Source organism: Larimichthys crocea, chromosome XII, assembly GCF_000972845.2.
Source record: "Larimichthys crocea isolate SSNF chromosome XII, L_crocea_2.0, whole genome shotgun sequence".
NCBI lineage: Eukaryota > Metazoa > Chordata > Actinopteri > Sciaenidae > Larimichthys > Larimichthys crocea.
In genome coordinates this window covers 20,456,579-20,480,749 of record NC_040022.1, presented here as the reverse complement: position 1 = coordinate 20,480,749, position 24,171 = coordinate 20,456,579, and the positions used below count along the sequence as shown (strand labels likewise).

At 38.3% G+C, this 24,171-nt stretch overlaps 3 protein-coding genes across 4 annotated transcripts; 2 read left to right on the top strand and 1 right to left on the bottom strand.

Annotated features, from left to right (window-relative positions):
- Positions 1-495: 495 nt before the first annotated feature.
- On the top strand, positions 496-3,977 carry nme4 (NME/NM23 nucleoside diphosphate kinase 4). Of its 2 annotated transcripts, none has more exons than XM_010745114.3 (5): positions 496-756; positions 1,539-1,669; positions 1,751-1,852; positions 1,996-2,108; positions 2,269-3,977. In XM_010745114.3, exons 1-5 carry the CDS (start codon positions 612-614, stop codon positions 2,387-2,389), a joined length of 612 nt encoding a protein of 203 aa, XP_010743416.2. In that variant the 5' UTR covers positions 496-611; the 3' UTR covers positions 2,390-3,977. The 2 variants fall into 2 exon arrangements, with proteins under 2 accessions (XP_010743416.2, XP_027141719.1); XM_027285918.1 differs by lacking the exon at positions 496-756 and adding an exon at positions 1,000-1,448.
- On the bottom strand, positions 3,486-10,574 carry eps8l1a (EPS8 signaling adaptor L1a). The gene is made up of 14 exons (XM_010745117.3): positions 10,423-10,574; positions 9,397-9,511; positions 9,178-9,236; positions 8,550-8,688; positions 7,525-7,613; positions 7,368-7,442; positions 7,131-7,279; positions 6,851-7,057; positions 6,559-6,667; positions 6,301-6,441; positions 6,070-6,211; positions 5,539-5,701; positions 4,943-5,075; positions 3,486-4,523 (listed from the first exon to the last, which is right to left on the bottom strand). Exons 2-14 carry the CDS (start codon positions 9,509-9,511, stop codon positions 4,437-4,439), a joined length of 1,608 nt encoding a protein of 535 aa, XP_010743419.3. The 5' UTR covers positions 10,423-10,574; the 3' UTR covers positions 3,486-4,436.
- Positions 10,575-13,298: 2,724 nt separating this feature from the next.
- slc6a16a (solute carrier family 6 member 16a) lies at positions 13,299-23,144 on the top strand. The gene is made up of 12 exons (XM_010745113.3): positions 13,299-13,643; positions 16,433-16,664; positions 16,890-17,047; positions 17,920-18,046; positions 18,131-18,306; positions 18,828-18,938; positions 19,092-19,333; positions 19,714-19,894; positions 20,993-21,194; positions 21,308-21,467; positions 21,557-21,719; positions 22,127-23,144. The coding sequence occupies exons 1-12, from the start codon at positions 13,641-13,643 to the stop codon at positions 22,466-22,468; spliced, it is 2,097 nt and encodes a 698-aa protein (XP_010743415.2). The 5' UTR covers positions 13,299-13,640; the 3' UTR covers positions 22,469-23,144.
- Positions 23,145-24,171: the final 1,027 nt, after the last annotated feature.

Genomic DNA, 24,171 nt, shown 5'->3' with positions numbered 1-24,171 from the left:
AATGTATATTTTAGTTACATCTTTAACCAAATATGTATTTATTAAAGTGTTACAGACTTCTAATACATTGAAAATGAACCTAAAATCATATTTTTCTTTTAATTTAAATGGAATCCACAAATTTTACACATCAAGATCACTTTATTGTCGTTGGAGAGTACCTTAAGGCTCTGAAACCACTTGTGCTGTATGTCTTCTGTGGATGTCAAGTGGTGACAATAACCCTGCAATAGCCTGCTTGCCAAACTGTGGAGCTCTGTGCACTTACATGGCATGAAGCGTTTAATTAAGACAGCTGCCTTGCATTATAGGAAGTGTAGTGTCCAGTGGTTTAGATTGCTGCAGAGGGACAACATGCTGAAAACTTTATGCATAGAACTTTTATTCATAAATCCAATGGTTGAATCAGACGGGCGTACAAATATTTCTGAATTCAAGGTCGACGTTTGAGTACGTTCTTGCATACACACAGCAGACACGTCTGGCATCAGTGGAGTTAACTATGGTTTAGTTTGAGTGACAACTGAGGACAGACAGGGGGATGACTCGTGAGTTTTGATTGAGGAGGGTTGACTTCTCTCGACAGAGGCTGACTGAACACGAGACAAAACATGGTCATGTTTCCGAGGTGTATTTTTAAGAGAGTCTTTCAACAGTTTTATTCAGGGCATCAAGAGACCACTAAAAGTCTTGTATCTGGGTTTCCCACTGCGCTGCTTCATGGACAAAGAGCTGCTGGACACAGGAGCTCATCAAGTAAGTATTTATGTCAACTGGTCAGCAAAGAAATGTCTTATTCTCGCATTGTACGATTTATTTCCTTTTCATTAAAGAATCTATCACGTGGCATGGCTAAATGGCACTGTTAAATGTTAAACTGACCAATAAACTTCTCTCAGACATCTCTCTGTTCTGGTGGCATAAATTTATTTAGATTTAGCTAATCGATTAGACTTTACTTCCCGTGCGCAATTTTTGTTTGCTCCAAACTTAACGCAGTGTTTGGCTAAAACAAATTCGCTTGCCAAATGCATGGGGTCATGAACTGGAACTAGGTTAGAGGCACAGAAGATAGTGATGATGGTGTAGGTAACAGACACAGTGACGCGTGGTGTGCGTAATTGGGCCAAAACGTGTGCGTATTGTGCGTAATGAGCGAGGCACTGTTCGACACCAGGACCTTTTTACCCAGAACCTAACTCATATCCAGCCCGTACGTCGTTGTACTTTACTAGCACAGAGAGTCCTAAAATTAAATGCCAGTAGATTGAGTTCTTCTCCTGATGGGTCACGTGTGTGTGTAATTGAACGCATGCAGTCACTCATTAGGTCCTAAGTGGTGTTTTAGCTCTTCGCCATCGAAATACATACAACAGAGAGTAGTTCATCTGTATTTGATTTGCAAACCTGTGTGTGTTTGCGGTGGTTGTTGTTTTCCCTGCATATAGGTGACTTTGGGTTAATATTGTCCTCTTTTCTGTAAGTTCCTGACAGTATGTGAGGGTTAGATCTATAGAAGTTCTGTTTTGCTCCTCCAGGTCTCCCAAGTGTAAGGGAACGGACTCTTATAGCTATAAAGCCAGATGGAGTTCAACGTCGTCTTGTTGGACAGATCATTCAGAGATTTGAGCAGCGGGGCTTCAAGCTGGTTGGCCTGAAAATGTTGCAGGTATAGAAGTCTGAAATGAATTTGTTTGTGTGATGTGCAAGTTCTCTGTGTATTTTTTTACTGTCTGTCTCTGTTGTGAAGGTGTCTGAGGATCTCCTGTCTCAGCACTACAGTCAACTGAGGACTAAGCCTTTTTATCCCAGCCTTGTGCATTACATGACTTCAGGACCTGTGGTTGTCATGGTGAGGGCTCCTCTTTCTGCCTTCTTGTGAGATATGCCTGTATTTTCCATTATTTCATCTTATTTCTTAAATTAGTTCTTCCTTTGCTTTAAGTTGACAGACGTCTCTGTCTGTGCATATGTGTCATTTTATTTTTTGTTGAGGTGTGGGAGGGTCACAAAGTAGTCCAGGCGACACGTACCATGGTGGGTCATACTAACCCAGCTGAAGCCCAGGCAGGCACAGTCAGAGGAGATTTCAGCTTTCATGTCAGCAGGTAACTGAAGGTTATTTGATATTATTATATGTACTGTGAGTTTCAGGACTAAATAACAACCATATGATACTGCCGCTTTCCAAGTATGGCACATTGTGAAATTATTGCACATGATTTTTCTTGTCTTCATAAAATAATTAAGTGTGTTGGTCATTTAAAGAAACGTGGTTCATGCCAGTGATTCAGTGGATGGGGCACAGAGGGAGATCCAGCTGTGGTTTCAGGGAAAGGACCTTCTGAACTGGGACTGCTGTGACCAGACCATCACCTGCGAGCTGTGAAGACACAGAGTTGAACGCAGTGAGAATCAGTCATAGTACCTCTTCTCCTGTTGCTCAGAGATCTGGTTTGTGACAGTGTGACCACTGTGACTGAAAAAGATGAGTTATATTCAGTGTTCCTACTTAATAATTTACCTCAGTAAGTGCACTTACAATCACAAAGAGTTTTTTAATACTTCAGGCTACTGTAGCAACTACACACATAGATTTTTAGCTGTTCCTTAATTGAACTACCATAGTAGGAGTTTGTCTTTGGTGTCATTATAAGATGTGTGTAGTAATCAGTATTCATTCTGGCATTGCAGCTGATAGATACAGTATTTTAACAGTTATTGTGAAACAATGGACTGCACTCTGGAACCATTGTGGATTAAATTAATTAGACTTGAATGATAGATGCAGACATTGTCAGTGGCTCAGTATTTGATTTCTAGCTGAAATATTATTTTATATTTTGGCAGAAAGCAAGTACAACATGAGTGTATCCCACAATCACCCAATATGCCAAATCTTTCTGACTTATGGATAAAACTTGATGTGCCTGTGTATTTTAGACACCCTGTCTTTTATCCCCAAATCATAGTGAACTGTAATCTAAAAAACTAGCAGTCCCGATAGTCTACACAGCTATTAAGCTATAACTTACTTTATGACAAAACCAAATTACATTTTACCAAACAATTAAGACAAAGTGGGATCTAATTTATATAACATATTCCCACATGGCCTCACTGTGAAGGAATAATAAGTAAAATACTGTGTGTGTGAATATATATATATATATATTCAAATGTAACAAATGCCTTTTTTTTATGAATTCTTTACTTGAACAATGTCCTCAAATACTTTAAGTAATGATTCTACTTGACTGAAATTTTAATTGAGTTCAATTTGTATACTGAGATTGTTTATTAATTGTCTTATCTTTGTTTAAAACCACTGTGAGGCTGAAGAAATTAAATATGAGAGTGAACTATTTCAAGGCATGGACAAAACTGTCTGAAATGGGAATAGTTGTTTGTAGTTGAGCCTAAATTAATGATCACTTGTTGAGCATTTGATCTCTGCTAAATGTAATTTGTAAAATGTGTTGGTGCTGTCAGTGTGAAAATGTACCGAAGTCTTGTACTTCAAAGCTCTGTATGATGATGATTTACCTCCTTGCTTCTTTAATTCTTCATACAGTTCAAAAGTCTTATCTTACACTCAATTATTAAATGTAATGTAAAACCTTCACAGGATTTTTTAAAATTGTTTGTCTTGATCTATAATAAGTAAACTCATGATACAATAATATGATACAAAAATAACACATAATGTTTTATTCGAGCCAGTATATTGACAGCAATGTATCTCTTATGTTTCTGTATTGTACATTACGTCATGATATGCTGTACAATCACAATGAAGAACACTGAATCAGAAAGCATTTCAGTCTCCATAGAACATCATAGAAGGAGTCAGGACTGAAATTGTATATTTAGAACACCAGTTTGTGTGTATTTGGTCTAAAACAACTGACTGTAGCAATCAACATTGTTTTAATACAGCCTGATGTGCAAGCAATAAAAACTCGAAATCAGTCAAACATCTGACTGTTCTGTGGAGTCATAAACATTTATAACACAATGTACTTTTTATAGCTCTAAAAATCAGATTCAGTCCATTGTTGTTGTTAATACATCAGACTAATAATCAGTATATTATATTATGTTGATTTTACTGCATTTGTGTTTATGTTTCAGATATTGACTCAACGAAAGATAACATAAAAATAGAAATATTTAAATTGTAAAACATATTAATGAACACCAAACGGTCAGAATAACTTTAAACTCTGGGGAGAATCTGAAGTTTAAAGCTCCTCTGTCTTACAATGTAAAATCTAAAATAGTAACTAGTATTAATGAGTGAGCTTTACTTTTAACACAGCTTGCTTTTGTTGATTAATCTGGGGCACACAAGAGATAAAACAGCATTTGAGTCAATCTGCAACATCACTCTGTGAATCCAGCTGCAATATTATATTTATCTCCAGTTAGATCGGTTACACAATATCATGCTCTGATTCCTCGTCAATCCTCAGCTTTTGCCTCTCCATCGCTTTCTCTAGTTCTGTGGCTTTGTGCACGTCCTGTGGAGGACAAAAGACAAAGCTTGAAAAGAAGCATACCAAAATGACGTTTGCACCTACATTTCAGTTCAAATACAACCCATAATGAAATTCCTTTAATACCGATCAAGACCGAAAAAGATTTAGTGATTGGTTGGTTTAGTAATTTAGTGATTAACAAGTCAACGCACTGCAACTTTAGATCTATGAGATCTATAAGAGATAAGATCTAAAAGAGTGCATTTTGTCAAATGAAACGTAAATTAATATAACAACCTTAATAATCTTGTCAGTGTAGGTCAGTAACATTGTGGTAAAAATGATACTCTGTCCATAAGCCAAGGCTGAGCAAACAACTAGCTCAGAACACATGGACCCAAGCATAACCCCGCAAACAAACACAGAAACACATACATTTAGAAAAAAAACTGTGAACAAACCTCGAGAAGGGCCTTCTGCACCATAATTTGGCTGTAAACTCTTGCACCTTCGTCTGGGGACACTGTGCGGAGCTCCTCCTTATTCAGGGAAAAAAGCTGCGCTCCTGTTAAAATGCCCAGACTCTGAACTGTCCTGAAAGAAGAAAGGAAGAAAGCAAGAAAATCAGTGTTGGTATCTGTTCACCTTCAGAGAGCTTTCATTGTCAAATGTTCACCTATTGCCGGGACAGGCTATAAGTATGTCTGAAGAATCCAGTTTCTCAACCTGAAACAAATCTAAGCTTCTCTTCCTAAGATTCACTTTCATTTATTGTTGCACTTCAGAGTGCCCTTAAATGTCCTCTAGTTCACTGTTTTAGTTCAACTTAGGTTACAGCAATTCATGAACATTATCAGGGAGGAGATTTTGACAGGGTGCTATTGTACACTAAACAAAACCTCAGAGCGTATCACTGAAAGCTGCATGTGCTCCATGTATAAAGCAATAAACCGTGGAGATGACTTAGATTTTTATTCACTGTATATCAAGTCCACATAATTCATTAAGTTTTTAGAAACAGTGTGAGCTGAAGTTTACTTCAATGGTGCACACTCACTGCTGACTGAAGCCTTTGGTGGTGAGCCAGGCCTCCACCTCAGCAGGTGGTGATTGGTAGTTCAGGGGAGTAGAAGTGTCAGCTGTGCGGGGAACCACCAGAGGACGGATTGAGCCTCTTTTCTCAGCCAGCCGCTGAAGAAGCTCATCATTCATTATCAGCACTGCAAGTGCAATACACACAAAACCAAATAATGTGAGTCAAAGTGTCACATTTCTCATTTTTAAAGATTCATGCTCAACATGCTAGGTTGTTCTGAATTTACTGCGATGTTTGTGGAAGACAGAAAATGTCTAATCATTTTTACACCACACAGTCAGTGAGGTCCGTTTATGGCCTGTTATCTCTGTACTTACTGTCAATATCATCCCAGTGTTTTGCAGGACTATAAAGACATCTGACTGCACCTGCTCTCAGGTGCACCATATGAGTTTGTAATCCTTTTCTACAAATGCTACATTTCGTTCAGATTTTCCTCGTCTCACATGAGGTTATTAATTCATATGATAAATGGATGAACGTATTTGTTACCCCGGTCACTGTCTTCTCCCTGCATTGTTGTAGATGGTAAAACCATGCTCTGTGGTCGCAACGGGCTTGTAGCTATAGGACTGGTTGCATCTGGGCTTGGTGGAGCATATGAGAAGTACTTTGCCCGAGGGGAAAGGGCCTTCTGTTATGAACAAGAAAGAGTAAATAAAAACTGGAAGATGGTATGAAACAGTAAACTGTATGTGAGTGTGTCTTGTGTTTGTACTGTACCTTTGACTCTCTGCGTACCACTGGGCTGTCTCTCCCCGTGTTATTCAAAGCAGACAAAGGCTCCAGGATATTATGGGGAACAAATCCTATCTGGTCAAAGCGGTTCCGACACTTCCACCATCGCTTTGATGACTCAATTACCTAAGGAAAGATGACTCACACATCAATCACGTTTTGTGACATATTCCAAGAAAATGTCTATGTTTAATAGGTTAATAATTATTTAATAAATGTAATAGTCTAATTATGGGCATTTACCTCTAGTGTTTCTCCTTGTAGCACAGAGAGCTCACTGCTGTTTCGAGCCACAAAGTCATAACTGCAGCAGTAAAGTCTCTCACCCTCTGGTGGAAGCCAATTTCCTTCTCTGAAATAGAAATGTCATTTAAACATATGTAACATGTAAATTAGTAATTATCCCCAACAAAAGACATGTAAGGTATTCTCAGACTTAACAACCTTCAGACTGATTTTATTAGCCAATATACTGTTAATTGTAGCCATGAAAATTGCCTGTTATTATCATTCTGCTGTCTTTTTTTTGTCTTACACTTCAGTGCCTTCACCATGGCCCTCTGCTGTCTGTCGAGCTTGGTCCTGTGGAGTATGTGCTGCCCTACTTTCCCTGAAAGCATCTTGTTTGTGCTGTGACTCGATGGGATCTTCTCTAGGTTGGCCATTTGAATCATAGGCCTGAGGCTGCCACCCATCCAGGAAGACAGGTGAGTACGCAGGAACAGACACACTAAGTTGCGAACTAAAAAAGAGAAAAAAAGGATCTTATTAGAGCAACATGACACACTCTCACAGATATGTATAAACACACTGACCAGGGTGAAGTCCAGTTGGGCCCTAATGATGTCCACAGCCCCTTTTCCTCTTCAGTCAGATGTTTGCTGAGTAGTGAAACAGCACCACTGGTCATTGCAGGACTGACTACAGACGCACCTAACGCTGGTCCTCCAGTGGTTTTCACAATCTGAAAAAGGGACCATCGCCACAGTCAGTATCATAGAGAGGGAACGAGAGACAGAGAAACTACCAAATAAAATATTATAATGACCCACCAGTCCTAGAGGCACAAAGACAGGATGCAGCAGCTCTGGTGCGTCAGGCTGTGTGATGACTGACTTGAGCCGGTCCTGAATAAACCAGCATATAGGGTCATTTACATTGTTTATTTTCATTCAGTTTAAATTTGACCTATAACACGTCTAATCTCACCAGCAGACTGAGGCAGTACTTTATTTTCTGGAAGATGTCCACAAACTCTTCTTCTGATGGAGGGTAAGCTTTCAAGGTCAACAAGTCGTCTGCACAGAGAAGAGCACAATCACAGCTACAACAGGATACATATGAAACAGACACATAACCATAATTTGATCACTGTTGTTATTATAGATGCATTGATTTTTAAAATTTGATATACATTGATGCCACTGTCAGTAACATTTGATAATTGTTTTAACTGTTATACTTTGTTAACACTTTAAGTTAAAATAAAAGAATTGTAGAAAACTAAAATGAAAGAAAAGAGTAGCAGAAACTCTATGTAAGGGTGTGGAGTGCTTGTTCTGGCTTGTTACACAATGTAGTCCTACAGAACCACTAGTGACTAATAAAAATCTTGTCTTCTATTACATTAGTAATACATTCATTGCCTTTAGTCTTATCTAGGGTCACACCTATGCCAACACACACTGGCCAGACTCCTGAGAAACACCCTGGTTATGTTGCCAGGACAACACAGAGCAAAGACAGATAACACAACAACTCAAACTCCCAATCGCACTTATTTGCAATTTATACTGTCCAACAATGAGGCAGTCCACAACAAAAAGATCAAGGTTGGGAACCAAACCTTTTTGTTCTTTCAACTAATCGTCACATAACATCTCATTTATAAAAATAAAAAGAATACAAACTGGTTAATGACAGTCTGATATGAATATTTTTACCATGTACATACCACTAGATGGCCACTTATTGTCACAAAATGAACTGGTAAATCATATAAGAAATGAGCTGAAACTGCTTCAGTATTTTCTTTGTTCATGTTTCTTGGCCATGCTATAAGCAAGAATTTTCAGCCTGTCCTCTTCTGCCAACAGCTGATTTTTCATACTTTAAACGTATTGTCTGACAACTGTACATATTGTTTCTGATGACTCCGACAAGATAGTGTGTTTACATGCATGTGACTATAGTAGTATAGTAGTTAGTTCTTAGGATGGAAGATGAATTCTCACCATCTTGGTTGTCCTTCTTTTTGCTCTTTGTGCTTCTCTTCTTCTTCTTTCTTTGGTTGAGAACACTCTGGGCCTCAGCTGTCTGCTGTAAGCGTGCCATGAATCGCTCTACATCGTCAAAGCAGTGGTTCAGAATTTCCTGATGAAGACATGAATTTTATATTTTAGCCATTTAGCATGCTAAAGAATGCATGCAATCCAGTGCAAAAGCACTGCATGTAAATCAAGTACATTTGTATACAGAAATGTATGACTGTATGAAATAACTACAGCCTTAAATAATATCATGGAGTCGACTTAACACGTCTCATTGTCTCAACAAACTGAACATTATAACCTCCACTAGTATTTACTGTAGGGCTGTTGTTGTAACTACTGGTCACACTGATTAGCTCAAACTCAAACTTTAAGACATAACCCCTGCCATAAACTCAGGACTTGAGAATGGAATTGGAGAATGCAAATATATTTAATTTTGATCAACATTACAGTCTTCACCTCACCATCACTGCTTTTCTATCTTCTCTCATGTCTCAAGTTACTTACGTGACTCTGCATAATTGTGTAAGTGTAAGTAACTAAAGTTACTTACACGTACACACTGTATATTATTTATGTAAGTACATACCACTTCTCTCTCTGCATCCAATAGAGATGTATGATTTGTCTTTCCACTGGTCCCATTTTCTGAGTGAAGGAAGAACAAAGACATTGAAGCAAACTTAAAAACATTGGGAGTCGGTTGGGAGTACCAGAATAACATACAGAGAATAAAAGTAAGTCTTTGTGGCAACAGCACATTCATATCATGCATATATATCCATATATATCAAGCAGATGAGTATACCTTTGCCAGAGCCTGTGTAGATGGGCAGACCTCCAGGAGGAAGCAGCTCTCCTGGAGTTATCATGACTCGGACACCTGAATGCCTTCTAGGGACCACCTGAGGTGGTGAAGACATCTGTTGTGTGTAAATGCAGACAAAGTAAAAAGTAAAAGTAAGTATAATGCTTAGTTAATATAACAATTATTTATATTTAAGTATATATTTACCAGTAGATCACCTTTTGTTTCCAGTGAAATGTTGCATTAGCCTTCTATAAATACATTTATCTATTGATCTGTAATTTAACAGATTTTTATCAATTTTACCCAACAAGCTCATCATGACTTTATCTGAATGTTGTATAATACGATGAATGGGAGCTTGATTCACCCTCACATTCCACAAACTGATTGTAAGAATGCCGAGTATTCTGTCTGCACACTTCCACGTAAGTGACAGATGCACACGACAGGAAAAACCACTGCTTGGTATGCAGTTGTCAACACCACCAAAACTTGATAAAGAAAATGTATCAAATGAATACAAAAGTCAGTTCCTCACGAGTTTGCACGATCCAAACACAAAGCAGCTTTTTACTTCATCTCTTTCCTCATCTCCCTGCCTTTCTTCTGTGTTTGTTCCTCTTCCAACATATTGGTGAACAAACTAACAAAACTAACAACTACTCTGTGCTCCTTTACACCTTTCTCAGCTTATGTCCTCCTCTGTAAGTCGCTTTGGATAAAAGCGTCTGCTAAATGTAATGTAATGTAATGTAATGGTGAAGCAGTAAATACTGTAAAATATTTCAAGCTTCAACAGTTTTCAGACAAAGGCCTTTATGCAGTTTATAAATTATGAAATATTCTATCAGGAGTGAGTGAAGTGACGCTGCTTCAAAAGTCTCCTCTGAGCAACATATCACTGACGCAGAGCAGCTGTCTGTCATATGACAGGTGCCTGCCTTTCTAACCTACTCTTAAACACATTTGCACATACACTGTTGGTACAAAGTTAACACATACAATCTAGATACATCACTGTACCTTTTAGTGTGGTTTGAGCGTTTAAATCCAAGTCACAGAAACCAATCCTTGTGCTGAGTTGTATGTGCACTGAGCTTAGCTGTGTACACGAGGACGTCCCACCTTCTTGAGATATGCACAAACTAGAAAAACGAGTCAGGCTTCCCTTTCTGAGTTAATGTGTTGCTTTCACTCGCCTGTGATTCTCTGATACACACACACACACACACACACACACACACACACACACACACGCACTCTCTTACCTCCTCCCTCCCATTCTTCTCTCTGCATCTTTGTGAGCCTCTCCTTTCTTATGACAGGAATTCCTATCAACAAACTGCCTGTAGCCTGTGCCAAGGGGCCAATGTGATCTGTAGCACATGCCATTCAAGCAATGTAATGCAGTCTTCCTCAAACTTACCACCTCCACAAATTCAGACACCAAGTTTTGTTTGAGATTACAATAACGAAGCCGAGGCCAAGATAAGGCTCATAGATGAAAAGGGGTCATTACATGTTCAAATTAAGGAATATGATGAGAAATGAGAAATTGTATTAGTTAAGTCGACTTGATTTGATTCTTTCAGGCATCTACCTATAATTTAGTAAATAGCCCATTTTCTTATAGTTTTTTGTACTGTAATTATCTGTTCTTTGAATGTTCTCACTGGCTAACATTTAACCAAGTAAGAATCTGTCAAATAAAATGTTGTGAATAAAAGAAAGGCATTGACAGAAATTTAAAAAACTGAATAAATGATAACAGAGAAAAAAAGTCTAACGAGTCTAATACTTGTTTAAGCACTTTAGAAATATGTTGACTGTGCATGAACAATATGTTGACAATGACAGGAAGACAAATGTGTGATATAATAAGATGTGGAAAAGGATATTAGGAAAACACTGAATATCTTGTTTGTGATACGGAATAGCTTTCTTCAGAACACTGCTGACAGTTTGACAGATGTCGAATAAATCAGCAGATATACCATAGATTAGTGAGCTTTCTTTCAGAGTCTGTCAGTACTGTAATGATGATGACCCCTCAGGCATTCCTTGGTGTAGAGGTGGGACACGGCATTGGTGGAAACTGAACTCTTGGTGAACAATGACACCAACTGGTTGTTACAGGTCAGACCCCATCTGTCCCAGCAGCTCTCTTCATGTTCGACTTGACGGTTGCACCAGTGGAGAAATTATAAACAGGTGTTGCACCATGCAAAATGCACCATGTTCCAAAAAAGTTTTTAAGACATCAAATATTTCCCAATTACTAAACTATGAAAAATATTCTGCAGGCACTGAACTATTAGCAGTGATACAAAAATGAATTTCTATACTGTACATGCAGCATTTATGGGGATTGTATTCACTATCTTAAGTATTTCAGTCTGGAATATTTCTTAGTTATGTTTAAATTCATATGAATTGCATATTGAGCAACAACAGGTCTTATCTCAGCCTAAGAGCTTTTCTGTTGATCTCCACAATTAGCCTAGGATTTACTGTACTGCTGTGAACCTTGCATTCATTCCAAGCTTTGACTTGTTGAAGGACACTTGTGATCTGCATCCCAGCAGGCTGTTTTAGTGACATACTGTACAAATGCTCTTACTGCATTTGGTGGAAATATTGCCTGTTTGAAATGGCATTTTCTTCCTGGCATCACAAGCAGTCAGTTTCATTTTGTTATATCTGTCTGTCCCATTTAATAGCAACTATAAGCCTTAATTCATACAAATAGTGGATTCCTGAATTCATTAAGGCATTAAAGGTCATTTAGGCACATTTTTTCCACAAGGGGGAGTTGGCCTTTTAACTTTTAGCCAGCCAACAGGTGGCTGAGAATTTACTACTAGCTTATTTTAGCTCCACCACAGAGGCTTGTTATTATTGTTATGATGATGTTGCTCTTCACTTGACTGACTAGCTCAGGGACTGCGAACTTATACGCAGTGACCGTGAGACTCTACAGTATAGTAACTGCAGCGTGAGTTACTATGGTTACAGGAACACCCTGAAACTTTATAATGATTCTCAATAAAATCATGAATGTAGCCTGAGTGTTCCTCAATGATGAAATCTTGGATTATAATATGAGTAGTAGTGTACAGATACAGAGTGACAGATCTGAAGCCAAATACAAAGGGAAGCCTCAAAGCTCTTCCCTCATGGAAATATTATCTATGTTACATTATCCTGTGTGCAAATCATCATCATGTTTTCTCTCATTCAGACATTACCTCTGGTTAATATCTTCATTAAGCTGCAAACGTGTCAGAAGATGAAGTGTCTTTGTAGTCTTCAGTAAATATTCAGTTAACATGTGTGACCACAGCACCTCTGACATGATGAGAAAAAAGTTCATTTAAGAACCCTTTCCATCTCTTCTATTTCTAAGTTGATTTTCTGAGTTTCCTTGTTAAGCGTCCGTCCCGTGTGTAGAGGCTTCAGTCCTTGCTGCAGCTGGCCCCGGCTTGAATCCTGCATCGGACGTTTACTGCGTGTCATTCCTCCTCTTTCTGCCCCCTGCTTCCTCTCTATCTTCAGCTGTACTATTAAGGCATTAAAGGCATAAAAGGCCAAAAAAATTATCTTTAAAAAAAAAAAAAAAAAAAAAGATGCAGCAGGAATTTGTTTTTATCCTTCATTTACTTTTCACATAATGTTTCTGTGTGTAACTACTTGCCAACCCTTGCCAAGAAAGTAAATGAAAGTGTGCTCATTCATTTATTAATGGTGTGTGATTTGTTGACCACCCAGTTTGTTTGTTTTTTTTTTTACAGAAATCTTGTTTAGGGCCACTAAAAGTCTAGGGCCGGCCCTGCGTCAGTGGGTGTTTCTGTGAAAGCTGCAGGACACACACACACACTCTCACTCATAGTGTATACCATGGTGTGTACCCTTATGTTGCCCAGCCCAGCTAAACGTTTTGGGGAAGGGCCGTTCAGCCCCCTCGGTCCTCTCATTGGCTCCCACTCAAGTAGCTTCTCCTTCACGTCTTTTTGGGCTGTCGACGACGAAGTTTGTTCCAACACAGAAACGTGGCCACAAGTTGTTAAAACTACCTGGTGGAGACTTTTCCCCCTTATCAAATTATATTTGTTAGCCTGACTGTTATCAAAAGGAAGAGTTTTAAAGTTGTCTTGTGAGAAAGAGACGAAAAGGGAACGTGCAGAGAAACCAACACCAGGACCACTGGAAACGTTACTCCTCTGTTGGACCGTGCTGTCAGCATGGTATGTCCACACCACATGATTGATCTATACTTTATTCAAGTGACTTTATAAGCCCTAATGACTAATTGCTATTGTTGTTCACGTCTTGCCTTTGCATATGCCTAATTGTCATTTTTTACTTTTTTTTTTTCTCGTGCCTTGTATATTATACCGCTAACGATTAGACTTCTTTGTCCGTTACTCAAGCAGTCATAAAGGGCTTTAAGGCTGTGGTTTGCCTCACTTTGGATAATCTCGCCTGTGCAGCTGGTTTTCTGTTCATTTGTTTACAGGACTATCTGTGCTGCGCAGTGTTCTCAGTGACAGATCTAGTTTAAAACAATCAACAACTGTCACTGTCTGCACAGGAAGACTATGTACTATAAAATATGTATATACTATATACTATACAATACTGTATAGTCCATTAGTTGTTAAAAATAAATAAAAGTCCTAAACAATGATCTGATGTGGATGGAAACACCCTCCAAGTGAAGCTTAAAGGCAGCACTTTGGCCTGTTTCATTTTAAATCACATATGATGGAGCACAGAGCCAACACATCTGTAATTTGCAACTATCTGCAAACCTACAACCTGCACTGTAACCAAAATGTTTTTTTGCAAATGTGTAGGAAAATATTCTGTAAAGAAATTCATACTGTTGGTGTATTTTTCCATGGTGTCCCATATAGGCAATAAGCTATATTGAGGGGAAAAAATTAGTGTGCTGTTCATGATTGACAGCTACTCAGGTTATGCAATGCCATGGGTTGTGTGTTGTGTGTGTGTGTTGGGAGAAGCATATCCTATGTGGATTTGTTAGTGTGTACCTGTGCAGGGTGTTGGCATTTTTCCTTTCACTAAATGTGTGATAAAATTCCAGACCTAGAACATGACCAGGCAGGTAGAGAAAGTGACTGATTAAATACCTAAATAAACTTTGTCGTGATAAACATAAAAGCGCTGGTGGATTATAGCTGATATATGCTCCCTTTCTGCAAGCTTCTTGGTACCACAGCTGTGATTTCTTTCATAGCAGGATATACATATCTACGTTTCTGTCTCTCTCTCTCTCTCTATATAATGATATATATATATATTGATATATATAGTATATATATATATATATATATATATATAGACACACACACACAACAGCAAACAAACATGATCACAAGGCGGTTGCTGACTTCTGCAAAACCATCCATGGTTGTGCACCAACACTGCATTAAGCTACTCATTTTAAGGCTCTGGCTCCTTTTCAAACATAATGTTGACATGTAAAGTTGTGTGTGTGAAAGGAGTTTATTCCCTCTGTTTGTGGAGAGTTGGGATGTTGTAAACTGAGGCACAGGTGTGTGTCACAGTGTTTCAGGCATTCATCTAATCGTTCTAATAAAAGAAAAATCCAATAGTAATAGAAGTGCAAACTTTATGGTTTCATATGCACACTGAACTATCTTCTGTTTCTGCTCAATACTCCACTTTTTCTGTGTGTGCAATTTGGAATGAATTATTTACTCTACATCCTCTTTTTGCGATCCAGACTAACTATATTTGTACAAATGAATTTACAGTATAATTCACTTCTAAAACATTCAAATTGTTTTAAGCATGTTGGACCACTGACTGCAAGCTTTTGCACATTTACGGTTACTGTTCACTGAGTACAGAAGGGTTGTCTGTTTCTTAACCACACCCAGAGATAGACACTGACTGACCAATAGGCAAAACTTCACCTGTGTGTGTGTGTGTGCTTTGTATCTACTGCGTGCCTGCGTGCATGCTGGGGGAAGGGGGCTATGGTGCAAGAAGATAATTTAAGGTTAGCCATGTATAGAAAAACAGGAGGAAAGAGAAAATTTGTAATTCTTTGCAAAAGGCCCAGGACTAAAGAAAAGCATGTTGAATTTTCATGGTCCCCATAGATTCTCCTTCACTTGCGGGTGAGGTGTGACAAACTACAAAAAGAACTAATATAGTGTTGAGGAACGTGAGGATGAACTGAAATATCCAAACTTGTAAATATGAGTTGAACTGTATCCGCATATACAGACCTGTTTAAATGACAAACTTTATATTTTATGATTTGTAGGTTCTCTTGTTTTGAAGGGCATTTTTTTGCTTTGAAAGGAAACACTACATCAGCAAGGTTACTCACAGATCTGATAGCTTTCTTTTAGCAACTTTATCAGTTCACAATATTATATGGTCCACCCATGCACCTCAGCACCACCCCCAGTGTGAACCAATGTGAACCTAACACTACCTATTGGGTTCTCCCACCCACTCACACCCTTATGTCACCCAAGACTCTCCTTACTTCACCCAGAGTTCTGCTGAGTGGCCACTGCTCTTCTCACTTTCCGTCCTCTCTATTTGTGTGCACATGCATATTTTTATCACACTCTCTCTTACACATATACTCACACATGTGTGGATAAATATTTCTGAAATCACCTGACTTATCTGGCTATGTGTCTTGACAACTACGCACTTTCCCGGGTCATACACCTTGTGTAACTTTCCATTCTCACCAGCTGGTACCAGCAGTAACTCATGCAAATTCTCCAGTTAGGTCATCTTCTAAAATTTGTTCAACTCATTTTGAACCCTGTGGACACATGCAGAATGTCTGATTATTGCCAACCTGAGATTGGATTGGTTTGCAGCTGTGGGTGAAATATTTTGTATTATTACATATACATATATTCATATATAACATATATTCCATGAGTAAAAAAGTTTATTAGTATCAGACATTAATTTTAACTTCTTCTTCTTCTTCTTCTTCTTCGTTTATGACAAGATTGAGAAACCTCCACTGGACAGCAACGGGGAGGAGGACAGAGCCTGGCTCAGTGAGGGTCAGTCTGAAACTCAGCTTACAACTGTGCACAATCCAGATGGAGTTGAGACACCTGATGAAGATCGGCCAGCGTGGGACTCCAAGATCCAGTACGTGCTAGCCCAGGTGGGATTCAGTGTGGGCTTAGGAAATGTGTGGAGGTTCCCATACCTTTGCCACCAAAATGGAGGAGGTGAGTGTCTTTAAAGAAAGAATTTTATATTTCAAGTCCAAACCACAAAACTATCAGCTACCAACTTTTACTTTTTATATGGGTGTTTTTATGCTGGAAAACACAGGAAATAAATAAAAGACTAACAGCTGAACAAACATATAGAGGTCACTATCAAGTGATGTACAAAGTGAAATAAGTATGTACATGCCTTTCTGTTTTTAAATCTTCCCTTCGTCCTTCCAGGGGCCTTCATGCTGCTGTATGTTTTTCTTTTACTGATTGTGGGAGTTCCACTGTTTTTTATGGAGCTGGCAGCTGGCCAGAGCATTCGCCAGGGCAGCATTGGTGTTTGGAAGCACATCTCCCCAAAACTGGCAGGAATCGGCTACTCCAGCTGCATGGTGAGAATTAAAATCTTCTGTATTTATTTACTTTTTTCTGGGTTTGGGATTGAACCTTCCATGTACTATAAACGCTGGGTCAAATAAAAGCCAAAACGGAGAAGCAATAAAATTCATTCACCATTTTGTATTCTGCAACATACATAAACTATGGATACTGTTCTGTAAAATAGAAAAAGGTTGATGTTTACACTTGTCAGCAAAACGATTACTCATAGCCCGTATATCTCGGGCCAGGCTGCTATATTTTGGAAGCTGGCTGACTCAAGGATAGGTCCATATTTATACAAGCCCCAGAATGAAAAGATACATAATGACTCTCTCTACTGTGTCATTAAAAAGCCATAGCATGTACTATGTCTTTTATCACCTTTCTGTAAACACCTTTCTTTTTATTTCTGTTCACACTGTGTGTATATTTAAGAAAGGACGATGATGACATCGTTGCAATCTTGTAATGTGAGCACTGTAGTGCTGGCTGTTATGCAACACTTTTCTCTAGAGACGTGACAAGGCAAACACAGAGTAGACAAGAACGTTCTGTGCACATGCAGCACACAGACGTATACTTGTATGCCTAGACGCCCATGCTTTTTTTCTTTTTAAAGCTTGTTTCTTTTCCAAAAAGCTGCACTGATCTGTTAGACACACTCAATGTCACAATTCAGTACACCTTAGTGTCAATAGCTTAATAATAACTTAATATTTTTGGATTACACATGGATCAAAAACAGAGGACTTTGAGGCCTTTTGACTTTGACTTTTAACAGTACAGTATACATACTGTATCCTATATCTAAAGGACTTGCTATGTAAATATTGATACATTTTTTTTCAAGTAAATCATTCATGAACCCTTTCTTCATCTCTAGGTCTGTTTTTACGTGGCTCTGTACTACAATGTTATCATTGCATGGAGCCTGTTCTACCTGGGTAATTCTTTTCAGTATCCTCTGCCGTGGGAGCATTGTCCAATTGATGTAGCCACTAATAACACAGGTACTGACATATATGATGTAAATCAAATTAAGATGTCACATAGATTCCTATAGGTCTTGAGTGTTGTCTGTTCTCAATCAACAGTAAAAGAATGTGCGGATTCTTCCCCGACATCATATTTCTGGTTTCGGAAAGCACTTCAGATCACAAATTCAATCGAAGAGTCCGGGGAGTTTAATCCAATCATGACGGGCTGTTTATTGGCTGCTTGGGCAATTGTCTCTCTGGCTATGATCAAGGGCATCAAGTCTTCTGCAAAGGTATGTTAATCACTCTTCTCTTTGCCACCCCAGCCTCAGAGATCGCTTTAAACATTCATACAGGCATTTATGCTTTATTGTTAAAGGAATAAAGCAAGATTTAAAACAATAGCCTGTTTCTGTGCAGAGACAAGCAATATCTTTCTACTGCCACTTCTAAAGATCAGCCAAGAAATGTTTTGGATCATAGCCCCCATAAAATGGTAAATTGTCATTTGTATGAAACAGATATGCATGATGTAATGTGTTAATTAGTGAACTCAAGAGGTGCTGCCAGACAGATTTGTTCCCTGACAGAGCCAGGCTTGCTAAATCCCTTTCCCTGTTTTTAGTCTTTATACTAAGCTAAGCTAACAAGCTGTTCATTACATCAGATGTGATGGACAGACATCAAAGTGGTATCAATCTCTTCAACTAACTCTCTGTCAGAAAGCAAATAAGCATATTTCCCTAAATATCAAACCATTCCTTAAAAAATTCTGGCACAGAAGTCATACTGTGTTTCCATGTCCAAATCTTAGGTGATGTACTTTTCCTCAGTCTTTCCCTACGTGGTGCTCTTTATTTTCCTCATCAGAGGGTTGATGTTGGATGGTGCAATGGATGGAATCACCTATATGTTTTATCCTAAAGTAAGCACAGATTTCATCTTATGTTGGATAATTTTTTGTTGACTTTTTTAAAGATTTCTTTCCTTATATTTTATAAAAAAACATAAGAGGTTGTGTTCCAAGCCCTTACAAAAATTCAGTCTTGATGAGACTTTATTTTGCTGTATTTTTCAGCTGGAAATCTGGGGTAATGTGCAGGTGTGGCGGCAGGCTGCGACACAAGTGTTTTTTGCCCTCGGACTGGGCTATGGCTCTGTTATTGCATATTCCTCCTACAATCCGGTCAACAACAACTGTCACAGGGATGCGCTGATGGTCTCTTGCATCAACTTCATGACGTCCGTGCTGGCTTCACTCGTGGTTTTTGTTGTGCTGGGTTTCCGTGCCAAGAGCATAGCACTACGCTGTGTGGCTAAGTATGGATGTGTGCTTATGTTGGTACTGATAACATCAGCCCATTATTAGCCACATACTTTTGCTACTTTCACATAAGCCAATAAGATTATATAGCTGCAACATACTAAGACAGATTCTCAAAGATCATACCCTTTATGTAAGTAAAAATTGTATCCAATTCAGGCACTTCTGCAATGGATTGTTAAATGTAAGAAATCAGTTACTCAGCAGGTTGAAAAAGGTATTGAAAACACTTGCTTTCATGCTTTAGCTATCAAAGATTGATTAAGTACAATAGTGTGAGCGGACCCAAGGGTGGAATGTTCTTAATATGTTCTTGTGCAAAAATCTTAATAATTAACCAATGCAATTATTGTTTTTTTTTTATAACTTCTTCCAGAAATCTTGGTCTTCTAAACCTTATGACGTCCGATGATTTGCTTCATCCTGGTTTTCCTTGGATCAACACGACAAATCCAAACTCTGTGTCTATAACTGAATACAGGGAGTGGTACAGTCACTACAGCTCCATGGTGGGCCCTAACATCACTGACTGCAGCTTGGAGGAGGAGATGAATAAGGTAAACTTAAGATATAATTTTAATGAACTTTCTTTATATAAGGGTTAAAGTCATAGCATAGAAAGTACTTTCAGGAGAATTATTTAACAGTGAAAGGGATTAAAAAGAAGCTCAAAAATAATAATACAAGCAATTCGAAGCTTATTGTTTAAACTGTTTGCGAATATAATCATATTAACTTCAAAGAAAAAATACTAAATTTATAAATTCTATTATGAAAGAGACCTGACAAATAGGCGCAGGTGATTACATAGATAGTTTAAGAATGGATGCACCAGTTTGCATGACATAACCCAAGTATATCCAGTAACATGAAGTTGACGTTGATATTAAATCAGGCCTGTAATGTAGCATTAAGATGTGGATTAACCTGTTTTTGTCTTACTGATGAATTTCAAGAAGCTGTTTTATCCATCAAATACCAGGAACTGTTTTGATTCTACCTTTTTAAGAGCGCATTTTTGCAAGAGTGAAAAGAAAGTTGCTTTATGACATGCTGGACACTTGCTTGCTTAAAGGAAAAATCATAGAGGTTATCAGATTTCAATAACAATAATAAGTAGGTGGAGTGTGGTTCCCAGAAACCCTGAGGAATCTGTGAGGTACAGTACTGTAAACTATCCAGCTAGCAAAAGGAATAAAACATATAGGGGAACTGTATCCAGTAGATGTCTTGGAGAGAGAGGAGGCAAGCTGTGATAGAGGAGTGAAAGGAGAAACTAAAGAAACAGAGGAAGACGTACTAAAAGTAATATATTATCTAACAAATGCTTATTTTGTTTTAAAAATGTCATACTACAAAAATAGTCATATATTTTTCAGGAATGTACCTCCGCCCGTGCATATTAGGCCTAATTTGTTGTTTTTGACCTCCCACAAATGTGGATAAGATAAGTCCAGCATGAAATAATATAGCACACTGGTTATGAGGCCCTGGTGGGACAAGGAAAAAATTCCTCACCCCCTACTGCAGAGCGGTCGTTCTGTTATGGTGCACAGAGCCACCAAATACTTACTTACAATCTCCATTCTTCAAAACATTTATTAATTTCTCATTCAGACCTCTACCTTTTCTGTCTTCCCTTTGCATGAGCGCAGGGTGTTGAAGGGACAGGTCTGGCATTCATAGCATTCACTGAGGTGATGGCCCTTTTCCCTGCCAGCCCGTTCTGGTCCACATTGTTTTTCCTAATGTTGCTCAACCTGGGCCTCAGCACCATGTTTGGGACGATGCAGGGAATCCTCACACCTCTCATGGACAATTTTAGCCTCCTTGGGCGCCACCGGACCCTACTCACAGGTAATGCACACACATCAACATAAGTTCAAATGATGCTCTGTATTACAGGTAGTTCATGTTTGCTGAGGAAACTGCTATTTTCTAACACTGTCTGCTTTTTGTTTGTTTTTCAGTGTCCAGCTGTGTTTTGGGGTTTTTGTTGGGACTGTTGTTCACCCAGTGCTCAGGAAACTATTTTGTGGCTATGTTTGATGACTACTCTGCAACTCTACCATTAGTCATTGTAGTTATCTTTGAAACCATTAGTGTGGCGTGGGTTTATGGAACAGATCGGTAAGAAACTAATATTTCTGACAGCTTTTCACTACAAAATATTTTTCCACTACAGCTTTTCACTACAAAATATTTTTCCACTACTGCAGCTTCCTGGATGACATTGAAGTCATGCTCAAATGGCGCCCTCCAGTGATTTACAAATATCTTTGGAAATATGTGTGTCTACTGGCAATGGTTGGCCTCATGCTTGCCAGTTTGTTGCGCATGGTCCTAAAAGGGCCCACATACACAGCCTGGAATCAAAACACAGTAAGATACTGGACCACTGTTTTGTGTCGTGCGCAGGCTCTTACATTCCCTTTATTATATTTTATATATGTGACATATACACCAATATACCTATTTGTTCTGATTGTTCTTGTGACTGTACCCAATAACTACTTTAACTGTTGACTAGTTTTAAGCTGTTTAAGCCTATGTTGCAGTGTGATCAACTCAGTATATATTTATTGTACTTTTTTGATTATTTTCTTCTGTCAAGTCTTGATTTCCAACTTTGCTTAACCTTTTTCATATTCGTATCTATGGATCTCCTTATATAAGCTGCTATAAAGATGCTATTTCATTTAATATAAACTTAGCAATGTTTGGTGTAGTCAGTATTGAACCTGCCCATGTTTCTCTGTCTCATATGCTCTGTTTCTTCCTCTCTTCAGGCCTCTGAAATGACTCTCGAGTACCCAGGCTGGGCCCTCGCTATGATTGTCATGCTCATAGTCTTTGCCAGCTTGCCTGTGCCTATTGGCTACATCCATTCCATGTTGAAAAACCGCAGGGTCCTTAACACTCACTCTGAGGAGGTACGCTGCCAGGAGTTGCACCGTGAGTTGTACACCAAGTGCAGCTCCAATGAGCAGCTGGATTCCAACTCCCACCACCTCGTGCCTTCTGAGGAAGACGAGGCTCGTCCCAGGACTGCCTTCCTGCCATTGGGCAATGAACACTACCGGCTTCTGCCCCAGCAGGAGGAAGAAGATGAGGAAGATACGGGAGTGTGAACATGGCGGTGCAAGGGTTAGTTTATGAAACGATGAAGTGTTTAAACATTGAACCTTAAGACCTGCAAGAGAGATTGCTAAGCAAATAGAATTATCCATGGACGAGTCTTTGGGTTGAACCCATTTAGAATATTTAGCTAGTCCTACATCGTCAGCAAGCTATTTTAACTCTATTTATATTATTGAAGGTGCATGACCAGTCAGATCAAAAGGTTTTTAGATTCTATTCTTATGTAACTTCAACTCCTCTTTATACCTCCATCCATTCATTTTTCTGAACCACTCAAACTGTTCAGGAAATAAAAACACTCGCACATACACAAAAAGGAATAAGCTGCTATGTTTGGTGAAACAAAGCTGGTGAACTCTCAGTGAGGCAGCAACAAAATAATAGGCTTTATTTTGTATTTTTTAGCTAAATGTATAAAGTATAGATTTGTAGGAAAACATTCTACCTTAAGGAACTGTGTTTGTGGGTGTGTGCGTGTGTGAACATTTGTTTATTCTGTTATGCGTGAAATGACAGATGTTAATATGTCAGTTAAATGTCTTTATTTTACGTTATATTTGTATAATTTTACCTCATTTTACCTCACAAGACCACAGCAATGTTTTTATGTGTGTTCAGTGTAGTAAAATTGTATAGATGAGGACTTAAATAAACCTCTAGATGGCAGCAACCTGACTGCAATTGGCTTTTTATGATTTACACGTCACCACTCAAACCTGAAGTTCTTAACACTCTCAAAAGATCACAGATATTCACAAGGTCACTACATGGACATGTGATTTTTTTATGTTAACTTGGGTTAAGAAAGAGTTAAATAAATGTTCATGTTTATATTTTTTTATAAGGCTTAAGGTCCTTGCAGAAGTAAAGTTTTTAAATGTTGACATCCACCTAAACCAATGTGACACTATAATTTATGGCATTTAAACAGTACTGATTAAATTTGTCAATAAATCACATATTTTTGCTTTTTTTTACATTCTGGGGCTTCGGTAGGATTAGATTCAGATAGGTTGATTCTCATCTCTCTGATAGGTTGGTCTCTCTAATCAGCGCTGAAGAGATCAAAGACAATGTTCAACATAGAAGGATACAGTTTTAATATACTCTTGGCACACTTCACATCTTGAAATCCTTTACATTTCTCTGGACCTCATCTACCGTCACTCTAAACAGCATTTAGGGTCTCCTTCTGACCCTGATCCTTTACTTATCCAAGTGTTACAGGAACAACAACAATATATCTTATTTATTTGTACCAGACATATAAACGTATATATATACACAGGACATAAAACTTTTGTCACATCCATCTTAACATAAATGCATCCTAACACTCATAAATTAATATATTTTGGATACATCACCATTGCAGGTTGAATTCTTTCAACAAATGTATACATGTATATATTCAAATGGCTTTTATATGTTTTATTATTTAAAAAAAAGTGTTTTATTAATTTTATTCTAAGGTATTCTAGGTGTTATCTGGCTTATGACAAATCTCTTCATTACATGCCTGGCAGATAAAAAAGAGAAAACTGAAATATAATTTAGAAAAATTAAAACAAACCAACTTTATGCACTACCACACACTCATAAAGAAATCCCTTAATTTTGACACTTATACACCAAAACAGAAGAAATCATAATACAAGCCATATGAGAGAAATGCATATTGTTTGTGTCACAG